Here is a 17845-nt window from a genome sequence, read left to right on the forward strand (position 1 = left end):
GCGTGTTACAAAGTGTTACAGTGTGTTACAAAGTGTTGCAGTGACGTACAGGTTGTTGGTGTGGAGAGTTACAGTCCAGTGTGTTACAAAGTGTGTTACAAAGTGACTTACATGCTGGTGGTGTGGAGCTGTGGAGAGTTACAGTTCAACGTGCTCAGTGGCTGACGAGGGGGGGTGGGAGTTCGCACAGCATCAGCATAGGACTTGCCCTCCACTGCAAGCACACACAATCTTTTGATCCACCTAAACACATCTTCACTGCTGACAACACAATATTGGTTGTTTTTTCTTCATAAACTGCAGAGCAAAACTGGCTAATAATTCCTTTTCAATAAAGTTAAGACTAACCCCATGGAGGTGTTTGTATCATTCTATAGTATGAACTGAGGGGCTGCACTTTTGTTGTATTAAACATCAGAAAACAGCATTCCAACACATGCAGCATGTTAAGAAAAAACTCAACCTCATCCACAGTCCATGCCAGTATTTCTCACCAGCCACAAGTTCCATCTCTACATGAAGTCAACAGGAACATGTGAAAAAATGTGATGTAAAGTTCCCAACACTAGTGGCAGCTGATCTGACACAGATAAAAGCACACACAAGAAAACAACAGTGGAAACTGGAGTGTAGACACATCCCACAGCCACAAGTTACCTCTGACTGGGGTGGATTCACACTGCACTCCACCAAAGTTGATGGACCTCCTGGCAGTGGACTGAGCCTTTTGCTGAGGCCTTTCATTCTCCTGGTTGAGGGCAGACAGCGTGCTGGCAGTGGACTGAGGTTTCTGCTGAGGCCTTTCATTCTCCTGGTTGAGAGCAGACAGTATGCTGGCAGTGGACTGAGGCTTTTGCTGATGTCTTCTGTTCTCCTGGTTGAGGGCAGAGAATGTGCTGGCAGAAGACTCAGGCTTTTGTTGAGGCCTTTCGTTCTCCTGGTTGAGGGCAGACAGTGTGCTGGCAGAGGACTGAGACTTTTGCTGAGGCCTTTCAATAGTTTCATTCTCCTGGTTGAGGGCACACAGTGTGCGTGGCGGTGGTGCGCCGGTCCTGTCCGTCCTGTCCTCATACCCGGCGCCTGAAGTCTGGCAGCGCTGCGAGCCCCCACTCTCCACACCCACTCCCTCTGACCCTGACGACCCCAACACTGACCCTGGGGCTGACCTCATCACGTGGTGTGGCTCACCTCGGCCCTCACACCGAACCAGTGAAGTGTCCGCGTGGAGTCCACCTGCACTGTGTTGGTGGCCACAGGACTGCTGGTTGTCCACCACAGGCAGGCACAGGTGGGAGGGGCCCTTCAGCACCACTGTACAGCCCACACTGCTCTCCACACTGCTGTCCACACCCACCACACTGCCGTCCAGAGAGAACGTTTCATTCAGTGACTGGCTGGGAGGGGGCGGCCTGGACACAGCTGTCAGACAGTGCCCTGTGTGGGGGTGTGCGTCACTGCCCTCAGCAACCGGTGTGGGTTGGGGGTGGTGACCGGTGCTGTGTGTGTTTGCACCATGTATCAGTTTCTTGGGGTTGGGGGTGTGGCCGGCATACACCGTGCTGCTGGGGCTGTAGCCACACCCCCTGTCCTGGTTGTCAGGGAGACGGTTGGAGATGTCCATCAGCACGGCGCCCTGTGTTCCCCCTGGAGCCGGGGAAGGGCCTGCAGTGGGAGGGGGCAGGTGGCCCAGCAGACGCTGCTGACTGCAGGGTACAGAGGGGGCAGGACTGGGCAGTGAGGCAGGCAGAGAGGTGGACATCACAGGACCTGCAACACACAGCAGCACACAGCTGTTAGGGGGTCACTGTCTGACCAAGGACATCACAGGACCTGCAACACACAGCAGCACACAGCTGTTAGGGGGTCACTGTCTGACCAAGGACATCACAGGACCTGCAACACAGCAGCACACAGCTGTTAGGGGGTCACTGTCTGACCAAGGACATCACGTCACTCAAAACATTGCTATCTTGGATTGAAACATTAGCTGTCATTATACTGAAAACGAATGGTGAGCAACCAGTGGCAGCCGTCAGTCGACTCTACCCAGGTAGGCACCCTGTGGTGCAAATGACCCAGTGTTTGTAAAGCGCTTAGAGCTTGGTCTACGATCGAACATAGGCGCTATGTAAGAATCCACATCATCATTTATTATACTGTGACTGGCTGTTTTGACTCTCAGCAAGTAGTGTATTCCACAGCAAGCGACATGTTTTGACTCTTGGCAAGTAGTGCTTTCCACAGCAAGCGACATGTTTTGACTCTTGGCAAGTAGTGCTTTCCACAGCAAGCGACATGTTTTGACTCTCGGCAAGTAGTGTTTTCCACAGCAAGCGACATGTTTTGACTCTCGGCAAGTAGTGCTTTCCACAGCAAGCGACATGTTTTGACTCTCGGCAAGTAGTGCTTTCCACAGCAAGTGACATGTTTTGACTCTCGGCAAGTAGTGCTTTCCACAGCAAGCGACATGTTTTGACTCTCGGCAAGTAGTGCTTTCCACAGCAAGCGACATGTTTTGACTCTCGGCAAGTAGTGCTTTCCACAGCAAGCGACATGTTTTGACTCTCGGCGAGTAGTGTTTTTTTACAGGCAAATCATACTTGTATAAAGAGACAATGACTTAGGTCAACAAGCGCTGGATGACCACACCATTCAACAAAGTCCTGTTCAGCTGTCTCTGTCTTTCCATCTTTCTGTACGTGTTGTTGTCATGTTTTACTGTTCTGTCTGTGGGGGGGGACCCCAGGCTGCAGGGTTGAAATGTATCACCTGCACTCAATCTGTGCTGATCCTTATGTTCATGGTTACCGGCATATGGTGGACATTCTTTCACTCTTGCTGCAGCCAAATTGTGCGTGTGCATGAGCGTGTGTGTGTGTGTGTTCGTTTGTACATTTTTCTACTATGAGTTGTGATATTTTTGGTTTTTATGCAGAAGACAGACTGGAAGGAGACAGAGAGAGAGGAATCCACAGGCGGGTGAGGTAAGGAGTCACCATGAACTGACCAGCGTGTGCTGAAAGACGGGCAGGTGGGTGACCAGGGGAGGGCACTCTGTTGAACGCCACACCTGGAACAGTCGCACAAACGTCCGTCATCAGCAGCCAATTGGATGTGGATTAAGGAAAGCTCAGATTAAGAAGTGAACACCATTCGATCAATGAAGGATTGTGTGTGACAGACAGGGGATGGGGGTTGGAGGGTTATGATGACAATGATCATGTGTGAGGGTAGAGAGGGTGTGGTTGTTGAAATGACAAAGTACACATGGGTTATGATGACAATGATCATGTGTGAGGGTAGGAAGGGTGTGGTTGTTGAAATGACAAAGTACACATGGGTTATGATGACAATGATCATGTGTGAGGGTAGAGAGGGTGTGGTTGTTGAAATGACAAAGTACACATGGGTTATGATGACAATGATCATGTGTGAGGGTAGAGAGGGTGTGGTTGTTGAAATGACAAAGTACACATGGGTTATGTTGACAATGATCATGTGTGAGGGTAGGAAGGGTGTGGTTGTTGAAATGACAAAGTACACATGGGTTATGATGACAATGATCATGTGTGAGGGTAGGAAGGGTGTGGTTGTTGAAATGACAAAGTACACATGGGTTATGATGACAATGATCATGTGTGAGGGTAGAGAGGGTGTGGTTGTTGAAATGACAAAGTACACATGGGTTATGATGACAATGATCATGTGTGAGGGTAGGAAGGGTGTGGTTGTTGAAATGACAAAGTACACATGGGTTATGATGACAATGATCATGTGTGAGGGCAGAGAGGGTGTGGTTGTTGAAATGACAAAGTACACATGGGTTATGATGACAATGATCATGTGTGAGGGTAGAGAGGGTGTGGTTGTTGAAATGACAAAGTACACATGGGTTATGATGAAAATGATCATGTGTGAGGGTAGAGAGGGTGTGGTTGTTGAAATGACAAAGTACACATGGGTTATGATGACAATGATCATGTGTGAGGGTAGAGAGGGTGTGGTTGTTGAAATGACAAAGTACACATGGGTTATGATGACAATGATCATGTGTGAGGGTAGAGAGGGTGTGGTTGTTGAAATGACAAAGTACACATGGGTTATGATGACAATGATCATGTGTGAGGGTAGAGAGGGTGTGGTTGTTGAAATGACAAAGTACACATGGGTTATGATGACAATGATCATGTGTGAGGGTAGAGAGGGTGTGGTTGTTGAAATGACAAAGTACACATGGGTTATGATGACAATGATCATGTGTGAGGGTAGAGAGGGTGTGGTTGTTGAAATGACAAAGTACACATGGGTTATGATGACAATGATCATGTGTGAGGGCAGAGAGGGTGTGGTTGTTGAAATGACAAAGTACACATGGGTTATGATGATGATGATCATGTGTGAGGGCAGAGAGGGTGTGGTTGTTGAAATGACAAAGTACACATGGGTTATGATGACAATGATCATGTGTGAGGGCAGAGAGGGTGTGGTTGTTGAAATGACAAAGTACACATGGGTTATGATGACAATGATCATGTGTGAGGGTAGGAAGGGTGTGGTTGTTGAAATGACAAAGTACACATGGGTTATGATGACAATGATCATGTGTGAGGGTAGAGAGGGTGTGGTTGTTGAAATGACAAAGTACACATGGGTTATGATGACGATGATCATGTGTGAGGGTAGAGAGGGTGTGGTTGTTGAAATGACAAAGTACACATGGGTTATGATGATGATGATCATGTGTGAGGGCAGAGAGGGTGTGGTTGTTGAAATGACAAAGTACACATGGGTTATGATGATGATGATCATGTGTGAGGGTAGAGAGGGTGTGGTTGTTGAAATGACAAAGTACACATGGGTTATGATGACAATGATCATGTGTGAGGGTAGAGAGGGTGTGGTTGTTGAAATGACAAAGTACACATGGGTTATGATGACAATGATCATGTGTGAGGGCAGAGAGGGTGTGGTTGTTGAAATGACAAAGTACACATGGGTTATGATGACAATGATCATGTGTGAGGGCAGAGAGGGTGTGGTTGTTGAAATGACAAAGTATACATGGGTTATGATGACAATGATCATGTGTGAGGGTAGAGAGGGTGTGGTTGTTGAAATGACAAAGTACACATGGGTTATGTTGACAATGATCATGTGTGAGGGTAGAGAGGGTGTGGTTGTTGAAATGACAAAGTACACATGGGTTATGATGACAATGATCATGTGTGAGGGTAGGAAGGGTGTGGTTGTTGAAATGACAAAGTACACATGGGTTATGATGACAATGATCATGTGTGAGGGTAGGAAGGGTGTGGTTGTTGAAATGACAAAGTACACATGGGTTATGATGACAATGATCATGTGTGAGGGTAGGAAGGGTGTGGTTGTTGAAATGACAAAGTACACATGGGTTATGATGACGATGATCTTGTGTGAGGGCAGAGAGGGTGTGGTTGTTGAAATGACAAAGTACACATGGGTTATGATGATGATGATCATGTGTGAGGGCAGAGAGGGTGTGGTTGTTGAAATGACAAAGTACACATGGGTTATGATGATGATGATCATGTGTGAGGGCAGAGAGGGTGTGGTTGTTGAAATGACAAAGTACACATGGGTTATGATGATGATGATCATGTGTGAGGGCAGAGAGGGTGTGGTTGTTGAAATGACAAAGTACACATGGGTTATGATGATGATGATCATGTGTGAGGGCAGAGAGGGTGTGGTTGTTGAAATGACAAAGTACACATGGGTTATGATGACAATGATCATGTGTGAGGGTAGAGAGGGTGTGGTTGTTGAAATGACAAAGTACACATGGGTTATGATGATGATGATCATGTGTGAGGGCAGAGAGGGTGTGGTTGTTAAAATGACAAAGTACACATGGGTTATGATGATGATCATCATGTGTGAGGGTAGGAAGGGTGTGGTTGTTGAAATGACAAAGTACACATGGGTTATGATGATGATGATCATGTGTGAGGGCAGAGAGGGTGTGGTTGTTGAAATGACAAAGTACACATGCATATATATAAATATGTTATGTAACCTGTTTCGATTTTTGTCAAAAATAATATAAAAAGTTACCCAGATACACTGGACATTGTAGGAAAATGTGATATAATGCATGTATAAATAAAAGATAATGATAATATTTAATATGTTTCTCTTGTTGTCAAAACTGATAGATAAGTTATCCAGATATCTGTGCAGTGTTGGAAAATATATAATTTTCATTTTGATCATGCTGTGTTCACATGGAACTCTTTTGGGGTGGAGGTTGACGGGGTAGTGGAAACTTTTTTTTTCTTTTTTTTTTAATAGTACAACGTGTAAAAAAAAAAATAAAAAAATAAAAAAATCCTGCATGCTTTGTGGAAAAATCAAGTGTTGAAAGTGAGCAGCAGGTGATGCAGTGAGTGGTGTACCTGAAGTGGTCACCAGAGGGATGTTGTGGAGAAATGAAAAGTGTTCAAAGTGAGCAGCAGGTGATGCAGTGAGTGGTGTACCTGAAGTGGTCACCAGAGGGATGTTGTGGAGAAATGAACAGTGTTCAAAGTGAGCAGCAGGTGATGCAGTGAGTGGTGTACCTGAAGTGGTCACCAGAGGGATGTTGTGGAGAAATGAAAAGTGTTCAAAGTGAGCAGCAGGTGATGCAGTGAGTGGTGTACCTGAAGTGGTCACCAGAGGGATGTTGATGATGGAGATGAACAGTGTTCAAAGTGAGCAGCAGGTGATGCAGTGAGTGGTGTACCTGAAGTGGTCACCAGAGGGATGTTGATGATGGAGATGAAAAGTGTTCAAAGTGAGCAGCAGGTGATGCAGTGAGTGGTGTACCTGAATTGGTAACCAGAGGGATGTTGTGGAGAAATGAAAAGTGTTCAAAGTGAGCAGCAGGTGATGCAGTGAGTGGTGTACCTGAAGTGGTCACCAGAGGGATGTTGATGATGGAGATGAAAAGTGTTCAAAGTGAGCAGCAGGTGATGCAGTGAGTGGTGTACCTGAAGTGGTCACCAGAGGGATGTTGTGGAGAAATGAAAAGTGTTCAAAGTGAGCAGCAGGTGATGCAGTGAGTGGTGTACCTGAAGTGGTCACCAGAGGGATGTTGATGATGGAGATGAACAGTGTTCAAAGTGAGCAGCAGGTGATGCAGTGAGTGGTGTACCTGAAGTGGTCACCAGAGGGATGTTGTGGAGAAATGAAAAGTGTTCAAAGTGAGCAGCAGGTGATGCAGTGAGTGGTGTACCTGAAGTGGTCACCAGAGGGATGTTGTGGAGAAATGAAAAGTGTTCAAAGTGAGCAGCAGGTGATGCAGTGAGTGGTGTACCTGAAGTGGTCACCAGAGGGATGTTGTGGAGAAATGAAAAGTGTTCAAAGTGAGCAGCAGGTGATGCAGTGAGTGGTGTACCTGAAGTGGTCACCAGAGGGATGTTGATGATGGAGATGAACAGTGTTCAAAGTGAGCAGCAGGTGATGCAGTGAGTGGTGTACCTGAAGTGGTCACCAGAGGGATGTTGTGGAGAAATGAAAAGTGTTCAAAGTGAGCAGCAGGTGATGCAGTGAGTGGTGTACCTGAAGTGGTCACCAGAGGGATGTTGATGATGGAGATGAACAGTGTTCAAAGTGAGCAGCAGGTGATGCAGTGAGTGGTGTACCTGAAGTGGTCACCAGAGGGATGTTGATGATGGAGATGAAAAGTGTTCAAAGTGAGCAGCAGGTGATGCAGTGAGTGGTGTACCTGAAGTGGTCACCAGAGGGATGTTGATGATGGAGATGAACAGTGTTCAAAGTGAGCAGCAGGTGATGCAGTGAGTGGTGTACCTGAAGTGGTCACCAGAGGGATGTTGATGATGGAGATGAAAAGTGTTCAAAGTGAGCAGCAGGTGATGCAGTGAGTGGTGTACCTGAATTGGTAACCAGAGGGATGTTGTGGAGAAATGAAAAGTGTTCATAGTGAGCAGCAGGTGATGCAGTGAGTGGTGTACCTGAAGTGGTCACCAGAGGGATGTTGATGATGGAGATGAAAAGTGTTCAAAGTGAGCAGCAGGTGATGCAGTGAGTGGTGTACCTGAAGTGGTCACCAGAGGGATGTTGATGATGGAGATGAACAGTGTTCAAAGTGAGCAGCAGGTGATGCAGTGAGTGGTGTACCTGAAGTGGTCACCAGAGGGATGTTGTGGAGAAATGAAAAGTGTTCAAAGTGAGCAGCAGGTGATGCAGTGAGTGGTGTACCTGAATTGGTAACCAGAGGGATGTTGATGATGGAGATGAAAAGTGTTCAAAGTGAGCAGCAGGTGATGCAGTGAGTGGTGTACCTGAAGTGGTCACCAGAGGGATGTTGTGGAGAAATGAAAAGTGTTCAAAGTGAGCAGCAGGTGATGCAGTGAGTGGTGTACCTGAAGTGGTCACCAGAGGGATGTTGATGATGGAGATGAAAAGTGTTCAAAGTGAGCAGCAGGTGATGCAGTGAGTGGTGTACCTGAAGTGGTCACCAGAGGGATGTTGTGGAGAAATGAAAAGTGTTCAAAGTGAGCAGCAGGTGATGCAGTGAGTGGTGTACCTGAAGTGGTAACCAGAGGGATGTTGATGATGGAGATGAACAGTGTTCAAAGTGAGCAGCAGGTGATGCAGTGAGTGGTGTACCTGAAGTGGTAACCAGAGGGATGTTGTGGAGAAATGAACAGTGTTCAAAGTGAGCAGCAGGTGATGCAGTGAGTGGTGTACCTGAAGTGGTAACCAGAGGGATGTTGATGATGGAGATGAACAGTGTTCAAAGTGAGCAGCAGGTGATGCAGTGAGTGGTGTACCTGAAGTAGTAACCAGAGGGATGTTGTGGAGAAATGAAAAGTGTTCAAAGTGAGCAGCAGGTGATGCAGTGAGTGGTGTACCTGAAGTGGTCACCAGAGGGATGTTGATGATGGAGATGAACAGTGTTCAAAGTGAGCAGCAGGTGATGCAGTGAGTGGTGTACCTGAAGTGGTAACCAGAGGGATGTTGATGATGGAGATGAACAGTGTTCAAAGTGAGCAGCAGGTGATGCAGTGAGTGGTGTACCTGAAGTGGTCACCAGAGGGATGTTGTGGAGAAATGAAAAGTGTTCAAAGTGAGCAGCAGGTGATGCAGTGAGTGGTGTACCTGAAGTGGTCACCAGAGGGATGTTGATGATGGAGATGAAAAGTGTTCAAAGTGAGCAGCAGGTGATGCAGTGAGTGGTGTACCTGAAGTGGTCACCAGAGGGATGTTGATGATGGAGATGAAAAGTGTTCAAAGTGAGCAGCAGGTGATGCAGTGAGTGGTGTACCTGAAGTGGTAACCAGAGGGATGTTGTGGAGAAATGAACAGTGTTCAAAGTGAGCAGCAGGTGATGCAGTGAGTGGTGTACCTGAAGTGGTCACCAGAGGGATGTTGATGATGGAGATGAACAGTGTTCAAAGTGAGCAGCAGGTGATGCAGTGAGTGGTGTACCTGAAGTGGTCACCAGAGGGATGTTGTGGAGAAATGAAAAGTGTTCAAAGTGAGCAGCAGGTGATGCAGTGAGTGGTGTACCTGAAGTGGTAACCAGAGGGATGTTGATGATGGAGATGAAAAGTGTTGAAAGTGAGCAGCAGGTGATGCAGTGAGTGGTGTACCTGAGGTGGTCACCAGAGGGATGTTGATGATGGAGATGAAAAGTGTTCAAAGTGAGCAGCAGGTGATGCAGTGAGTGGTGTACCTGAAGTGGTCACCAGAGGGATGTTGTGGAGAAATGAAAAGTGTTCAAAGTGAGCAGCAGGTGATGCAGTGAGTGGTGTACCTGAAGTGGTCACCAGAGGGATGTTGATGATGGAGATGAACAGTGTTCAAAGTGAGCAGCAGGTGATGCAGTGAGTGGTGTACCTGAAGTGGTCACCAGAGGGATGTTGATGATGGAGATGAAAAGTGTTCAAAGTGAGCAGCAGGTGATGCAGTGAGTGGTGTACCTGAAGTGGTAACCAGAGGGATGTTGATGATGGAGATGAACAGTGTTCAAAGTGAGCAGCAGGTGATGCAGTGAGTGGTGTACCTGAAGTGGTCACCAGAGGGATGTTGTGGAGAAATGAAAAGTGTTCAAAGTGAGCAGCAGGTGATGCAGTGAGTGGTGTACCTGAAGTGGTCACCAGAGGGATGTTGTGGAGAAATGAAAAGTGTTCAAAGTGAGCAGCAGGTGATGCAGTGAGTGGTGTACCTGAAGTGGTCACCAGAGGGATGTTGATGATGGAGATGAAAAGTGTTCAAAGTGAGCAGCAGGTGATGCAGTGAGTGGTGTACCTGAAGTGGTCACCAGAGGGATGTTGATGATGGAGTTGATGTGGAAGGGGGGGGTGTCCCCCTCACCGTCAGCCCATGACACCCCCCACTGCCCCACCAGCTGACACACCCGCATGTACTCCGCGCTCAGGTCAGGGGTCAGGAGGCCATGACCTCTCAGCTCTGACTGCTGGTGCTGCACTAACTGTAGGAGGGCTGTCAGTAACCTGTACACATCACATCACATCATTAACCTGTACACATCACATCATTAACCTGTACACATCACATCACTTCGTTAACCTGTACACATCACATCACATCGTTAACCTGTACACATCACATCACTTCGTTAACCTGTACACATCACATCACATCGTTAACCTGTACACATCACATCACTTCGTTAACCTGTACACATCACATCATTAACCTGTACACATCACATCATTAACCTATACATCACATCACATCACAACACATCAGCAACCTGCACACATCACATCACATCCCTGTACACATCACATCACATCACTAACCTGTACACAACACATCGATGGATCATTAACCTGTACACACAACACATGACTTAAGAGTTGTTAGGAGTAGAGTTAAGTGAAGGAGTAAAACAGAAAATTTCAGGAGATGAGTTGTGAGGGGGTGTCACAGTAATCATTGGTATTATATGTAATCCCCTTCAGTTTGTGTTGTGAAAAGAAGACATGATCTGTTAATCATTAGAGAATAAATGTCTTCAGTCAAGAGTGGGCTGTAATTTCAACGGTTTAATTTATGAAATATTGGCTCTATCACAGTGGGAGAGGTTAACCGGAGTGCACTGCTTAATTATACAATATAATGCTTGTGTACTAAGATTTCGGCATGGATGTGTTGTGCAGACTTTGCTTGTACGCTTCTACATCCTTGTCTTGTTGGCTCTGTTACATTTCTTCGTTCCTTCGCCTTCCACGTGGTCTTTGCTTCCTGCACCTTCTACATCCTACGTTGTCAACTCCTTCTGTGACCCACACCCATGTTCCGTCAGTTTCCGGGTACCTTCTGTTCCTAGCAGGTGTGGTCTGAGCCAGGTGGCACAACTGGGTGTGGTGTTATGTACTCTGTTCCCTCCCCACTTAGGTGTGAAGAGCCAAGAGGCATTTCCTTTGTGAGGCCAACTCTGTGCCGGTAGATGGACGCTTGTAGGAAATACGTGCTTTCAACAATCCCATGCCAGATGGTGGACACTTGTTCATGAGAAATGGGAACAGTGGTAGTGTATTAACGGTGTGAGTAAGTGTGCACCTGAAGCAAGAAAGTTAACTGTGTTTATTAAATTATTGTAAATTTATTTTGTGCGTCCTATTTTGTCAACTGCCTTTAATCACTGTATGAGTGAGTGGTGTGATGAGCATTGTGTGACAGTTGGATGCAGGCATTTCACTGGTAATGAGGGGTGTGGGGTGTGGGGGGGGGGGGAGCGGGAGTTAAGACAGAGAAGGGAAGGAGAGGCAGTGTGTGTGCTGGATGTTCACGTTTCACTGGTAATGAGGGGTGTGGGGTGTGGGGGGGGGGGGAGTTAAGACAGAGAAGTGAAGGAGAGGCAGTGTGTGTGCTGGATGTTCACGTTTCACTGGTAATGAGGGGTGTGGGGTGTGGGGGGGGGGGAGTTAAGACAGAGAAGGGAAGGAGAGGCAGTGTGTGTGCTGGATGCGGGCATTTCACTGGTAATGAGGGGTGAGGGGTGTGGGGTGTGGGGGGGGGGGAGCGGGAGTTAAGACAGAGAAGGGAAGGAGAGGCAGTGTGTGTGCTGGATGTTCACGTTTCACTGGTAATGAGGGGTGTGGGGTGTGGGGGGGGGGGGGGGGAGTTAAGACAGAGAAGTGAAGGAGAGGCAGTGTGTGTGCTGGATGTTCACGTTTCACTGGTAATGAGGGGTGTGGGGTGTGGGGGGGGGGGGGGAGTTAAGACAGAGAAGTGAAGGAGAGGCAGTGTGTGTGCTGGATGCTGACGTTTCACTGGCCACAGCCTCCTGTTCCTGGGCCCTGGCCAGACGACGCAGGTGATGGATATAGTGACGGGCGTCGTTCACCTCCACCTCCAGTGACATCTTCTGCACACTCGTCTCCAGGAACTGTCAGCAACACACACACACACCTGTTACCTGCCGTGACAACTTTAACACATATACACAGTCATCACTTATCACAAAGTATTATTTGGGAACTGTTCAATATTTTGGTGAGTGAAGAAATCATCGTCTACAATCTTTTTCAGAGCTGACTGTGTTATTAGCGTCTATGCTATGAAGAGCAGAATGTGTGTGTTTTAGACTTACCCATCTGGCTTAACTCCCTTAACCCCTGGACTGCTGGGCCTTGGTCAAAGGAGATCAGTGTGGCAACAGTTTGAACAGCAGTTAGCAGTTCTTATGTTTATCATCAATGGTGGACCTTGGTCAAAGGAGATCAGTGTGGCCACAGTTTGAAAAGCAGTTATCACTTCTTATCTTTATCATCAATGGTGGACCTTGGTCAAAGGAGATCAGTGTGGCAACAGTTTGAAAAGCAGTTAGCAGTTCTTATGTTTATCATCAATGGTGTAATCAATTACTGGAGAAATGGCATGCAATCCCAAAAGGAAGAATTAGAAATATGTAATGGTGTATAATGCCCTGACCAGTAAACTCACACCAGGAAGGTTACAACCCTTCCTTCACTGATGAACAAACTCAGCAGCAGCAGTTAAGGGGTTAAACCGGTAGAAAGGTGTGTGTGTTGGTGTTCAGGTGACAGGCAGAAAGGTGTGTGTACCTGTGAGGGGAGAGAGGCCTTGTTGTCAGTGACAGCAGCCTGTGTGTGCAGGGTGTGCAGGGTGTGTGTGTTGGTGTTCAGCTGACAGGCAGAAAGGTGTGTGTACCTGTGAGGGGAGAGAGGCCTTGTTGTCAGTGACAGCAGCCTGTGTGTGCAGGGTGTGCAGGGTGTGTGTGTTGGTGTTCAGGTGACAGGCAGAAAGGTGTGTGTACCTGTGAGGGGAGAGAGGCCTTGTTGTCAGTGACAGCAGCCTGTGTGTGCAGGGTGTGCAGGGTGTGTGTGTTGGTGTTCAGGTGACAGGCAGAAAGGTGTGTGTACCTGTGAGGGAAGAGAGGCCTTGTTGTCAGTGACAGCAGCCTGTGTGTGCAGGGTGTGCAGGGTGTGTGTGTTGGTGTTCAGCTGACAGGCAGAAAGGTGTGTGTACCTGTGAGGGGAGAGAGGCCTTGTTGTCAGTGACAGCAGCCTGTGTGTGCAGGGTGTGTGTGTTGGTGTTCAGGTGACAGGCAGAAAGGTGTGTGTACCTGTGAGGGGAGAGAGGCCTTGTCAGTGACAGCAGCCTGTGTGTGCAGGGTGTGCAGGGTGTGTGTGTTGGTGTTCAGCTGGTGACACAGGGCCTGGCGTTCTGCCTCCATGTCCTGAACCTTCCTCTGCAGGCCTTCAATCACTCCCTGCAGCCTTTCAATGCTCTGCACACACACACACACACACAAATATGTATGTATATATTTAAACACACATACACTTATACACACACACACAGTATGTATATAATATATAAGCACAAACACACGCATACAATCACCACACATAGTGACATACACACGCGCACACACACACACACACGATGATGTGATGACGGAACAGGCAATGACAGAATGGACTGACCATAGCTATCCTAAACACCCCCACTTAGTATAAAGCATACCAGAGCAATGTCAGAATGGACTGACCATAGCTATCCTAAACACCCCCACATAGTATAAAGCATACCACAGCAATGACAGAATGGACTGATCATAGCTATCCTAAACACCCCCACATAGTATAAAGCATACCACAGCAATGACAGAATGGACTGATCATAGCTATCCTAAACACCCCCACATAGTATAAAGCATACCACAGCAATGACAGAATGGACTGACCATAGCTATCCTAAACACCCCCACATAGTATAAAGCACACTACCAGAGCAATGACAGAATGGACTGACCATAGCTATCCTAAACACCCCCACATAGTATAAAGCATACCAGAGCAATGACAGAATGGACTGATCATAGCTATCCTAAACACCCCCACATAGTATAAAGCACACTACCACAGCAATGACAGAACGGACTGACGAAGAAGAAATCATACATATCCTAAACACCCCCACACAGACTATAACTGCAACAAGAACAGGATCAACCGGGTGGACTTTGATTTAAACGTTCAGAAATGTGCTGAAGCAGTAAACAATGAACCCAAACATCCCGTGAGGACAAACAGGTGCTTGGTGATGCTGACCTGTGGCTGGGGGTGAGCCAGGTGCTGTGCTCTGCGCAGACACTTGTGTTTGCGGTACAGCCTCCACTGGGTGTCCCTCATGCCCATCTCCTGTCGCAGCTGTCGCTCCCTCACCGCACGCCGCTCACTGTACGCCGCCTGCAGGCTCTGATGCAGGCTGCCACACACACACACACACACACACACACACGTCACTCACCAAACAATACTCCCATCATTTTGCCACACATCTTTTCCACACCAGAAGGATCATTTTCAAACACAAAGCACAAAGCCAAACTGATTCAAAAATTAATCTGCTACACTAATCATCAAAGAGACAGGTGGACATCACAGTATCAGTGTTAATTTTCATCACTTTTTGTTTGATTGTTTTTTTTGGTTTATTTAATGCATTAAATTATTAGATACCAAAACTTTTCCGCTTTTCTATTCTCTTCTCCTTTAAACAAGTACTTTTTTTCCAACTGGATTCACAACATGATTTTCTTCCACACATCTTTCCATCAAGTGGATCAGAAATGTCATGCCAAATTAACAATAGTATTAGCTATTTATACAAAAAGTAACCTGGATAGAAGAAGACATAAACAACATACCAAAATTATTTCTGCTGGCAAAAAAAAATCTGTCTGGAGACGAGGGATACAATCACTTTTGCTCACACAACAGACCTGCAATATTTACAAACTGTGAGAGACAATGACCCCACCCCCCTCCCCCCCAAAAAAAAGATCAACACCTCAGCAACATTCATTGATCTTGATTTTCATTTCAGGTTTCACTTTCATTTCCAAGCTTTGGAATTCAATTGCATATGATATTTCACTATTCTAAAGCTACACAATTCACATAAATTTCTACAGTTTGGAAAGACTGTGTAGATTACAGGTACCATATAGATTTAATACACGGCAAAGCTGAAGTCAGGTTGTGCACTGACTCACCTGTGCAGGTTGGCATAGACAGAGACAGAGCATGGCTGATAACAGACATCACAGGTAAAATACACTGTAAAGCTGTTCAAGTTGTGCACTGACTCACCTGTGCAGGTTGGCAGAGACAGAGACAGAGCATGGCTGACAACAGACACTACAGGTAAAATACACTGTAAAGCTGTTCACGTTGTGCACTGACTCACCTGTGCAGGTTGGCAGGCAGAGACAGAGACAGAGCACGGCTGGCAGCAGGCCCTTCACAGTGCTGGAGTTTGGTCTTCAGCTCAGCAATCTGAACACACAGCAAAGCCACTGTCATACCAGCCATGTGGTATCATCACACACATACAGTCATGCTATTTCTGCTGCAAGCCATGGTATAATGACACACACAGATTCATGCTATTAGGATAAAAGCAGACTGGGTCCCCAAAGTATCATATATTTCTATTTTAGATAAGTACATTGTCTGCTGTGACAATGATAATCAGCAGTACATACCAAGTAAGTTTATTCAATCAATAGTTGCCAGTACAATGAAATCAAAATTTGCTGCTAAACAACAAAGCAGTGGGTGGATACAGTGCAATAACACATTTCTACAGGCAGAATACCTGACTGATGACTGCAGCTAGTGGAAGAAACTAAGGAAAAATATGACCATGCTGACTGACTCTGCCCATCCAAAGAAAAGTAGAGAAAGGAACCTGCAGCGTGTTCCAGAAAATCTCAACACACAACAACTTTACACTCGGGTCCTTCCAGCCACCTTGCAGAAAGGAACCACGGTGAAATACTGTCATCAAACGGTCATTTTTTGAACACTCCAGTCTTTCCACTGTCATCAAACGGTCATTTTTTGAACACTCACGTCTTTCCACTGTCATCAAATGGTCATTTTTTTAACACTCACGTCTTTCCAGCCACCTTGCAGAAAGGAACCACAGTGAAATACTGTCATCAAATGCTCATTTTTTTAACACTCAAGTCTTTCCAGCCACCTTGCAGAAAGGAACCACAGTGAAATACTGTCATCAAATGCTCATTTTTTTAACTGAAGAAAAAAAAGACTTGACATCCAAAAGCAGGAAACAGAAAACTGTATTTTTCTTTTTCAAATAACTGTTCATTTTCAAATATTATTCACCGTTTCTGTCTTTTACTTCATGTAGCCTTCATATTTATTCTTCTAGTATCTTTCACATTCAGTAATGTTTCATTGTTTTCCTTCAAAACCTTCTCCCTCCCCTCCCCTCCAGGCTGCAGCACATGTTGAGGTGAGGGTTCTGTGCTACAGTCTGCACTCTTCTCCTGCTGAGGACCTGTTTCTGCCATGTGGCAGAGAGTTCTGTGCTACACTCTGCACTCTTCTCCTGCTGAGGACCTGTTTCTGCCATGTGGCAGAGAGTTCTGTGCTACACTCTGCACTCTTCACCTGCTGAGGACCTGTTTCTGCCATGTGGCAGAGAGTTCTGTGCTACACTCTGCACTCTTCACCTGCTGAGGACCTGTTTCTGCCATGTGACAGAGAGTTCTGTGCTACAGTCTGCACTCTTCTCCTGCTGAGGACCTGTTTCTGCCATGTGGCAGAGAGTTCTGTGCTACACTCTGCACTCTTCTCCTGCTGAGGACCTGTTTCTGCCATGTGGCAGAGAGTTCTGTGCTACACTCTGCACTCTTCACCTGCTGAGGACCTGTTTCTGCCATGTGGCAGAGAGTTCTGTGCTACACTCTGCACTCTTCTCCCGCTGAGGACCTGTTTCTGCCATGTGACAGAGAGTTCTGTGCTACACTCTGCACTCTTCTCCTGCTGAGGACCTGTTTCTGCCATGTGACAGAGAGTTCTGTGCTACACTCTGCACTCTTCACCTGCTGAGGACCTGTTTCTGCCATGTGACAGAGAGTTCTGTGCTACACTCTGCACTCTTCACCTGCTGAGGACCTGTTTCTGCCATGTGGCAGAGAGTTCTGTGAAACAGTCTGCACTCTTCTCCTGCTGAGGACCTGTTTCTGCCATGTGGCAGAGAGTTCTGTGCTACACTCTGCACTCTTCTCCTGCTGAGGACCTGTTTCTGCCATGTGGCAGAGAGTTCTGTGCTACAGTCTGCACTCTTCTCCTGCTGAGGACCTGTTTCTGCCATGTGGCAGAGAGTTCTGTGCTACAGTCTGCACTCTTCTCCTGCTGAGGACCTGTTTCTGCCATGTGACAGAGAGTTCTGTGCTACAATCTGCACTCTTCACCTGCTGAGGACCTGTTTCTGCCATGTGACAGAGAGTTCTGTGCTACACTCTGCACTCTTCTCCTGCTGAGGA

The 17845-nt window shown here is 46.8% G+C and overlaps 1 protein-coding gene across 1 annotated transcript in view; it reads right to left on the reverse strand.

The window, feature by feature from the left end:
* LOC143301172 (kinesin-like protein KIF18A) overlaps positions 1-17845 on the reverse strand; it is a 42501-nt gene that overhangs the window by 14653 nt on the left and 10003 nt on the right. Inside the window, exons 10-17 of the mRNA XM_076615265.1 lie at positions 15736-15824; positions 14595-14751; positions 13604-13768; positions 12282-12403; positions 10294-10499; positions 3008-3070; positions 658-1767; positions 112-214 (exon numbers count right to left, since the gene is read on the reverse strand). Of these exons, the coding sequence (XP_076471380.1) occupies positions 112-214; positions 658-1767; positions 3008-3070; positions 10294-10499; positions 12282-12403; positions 13604-13768; positions 14595-14751; positions 15736-15824 (2015 nt within the window). The remainder of the gene's footprint in view (positions 1-111; positions 215-657; positions 1768-3007; positions 3071-10293; positions 10500-12281; positions 12404-13603; positions 13769-14594; positions 14752-15735; positions 15825-17845) is intronic.

The sequence above is a fragment of the Babylonia areolata genome, chromosome 27 (genome assembly GCF_041734735.1).
Source record: "Babylonia areolata isolate BAREFJ2019XMU chromosome 27, ASM4173473v1, whole genome shotgun sequence".
Lineage (NCBI taxonomy): Eukaryota > Metazoa > Mollusca > Gastropoda > Neogastropoda > Buccinidae > Babylonia > Babylonia areolata.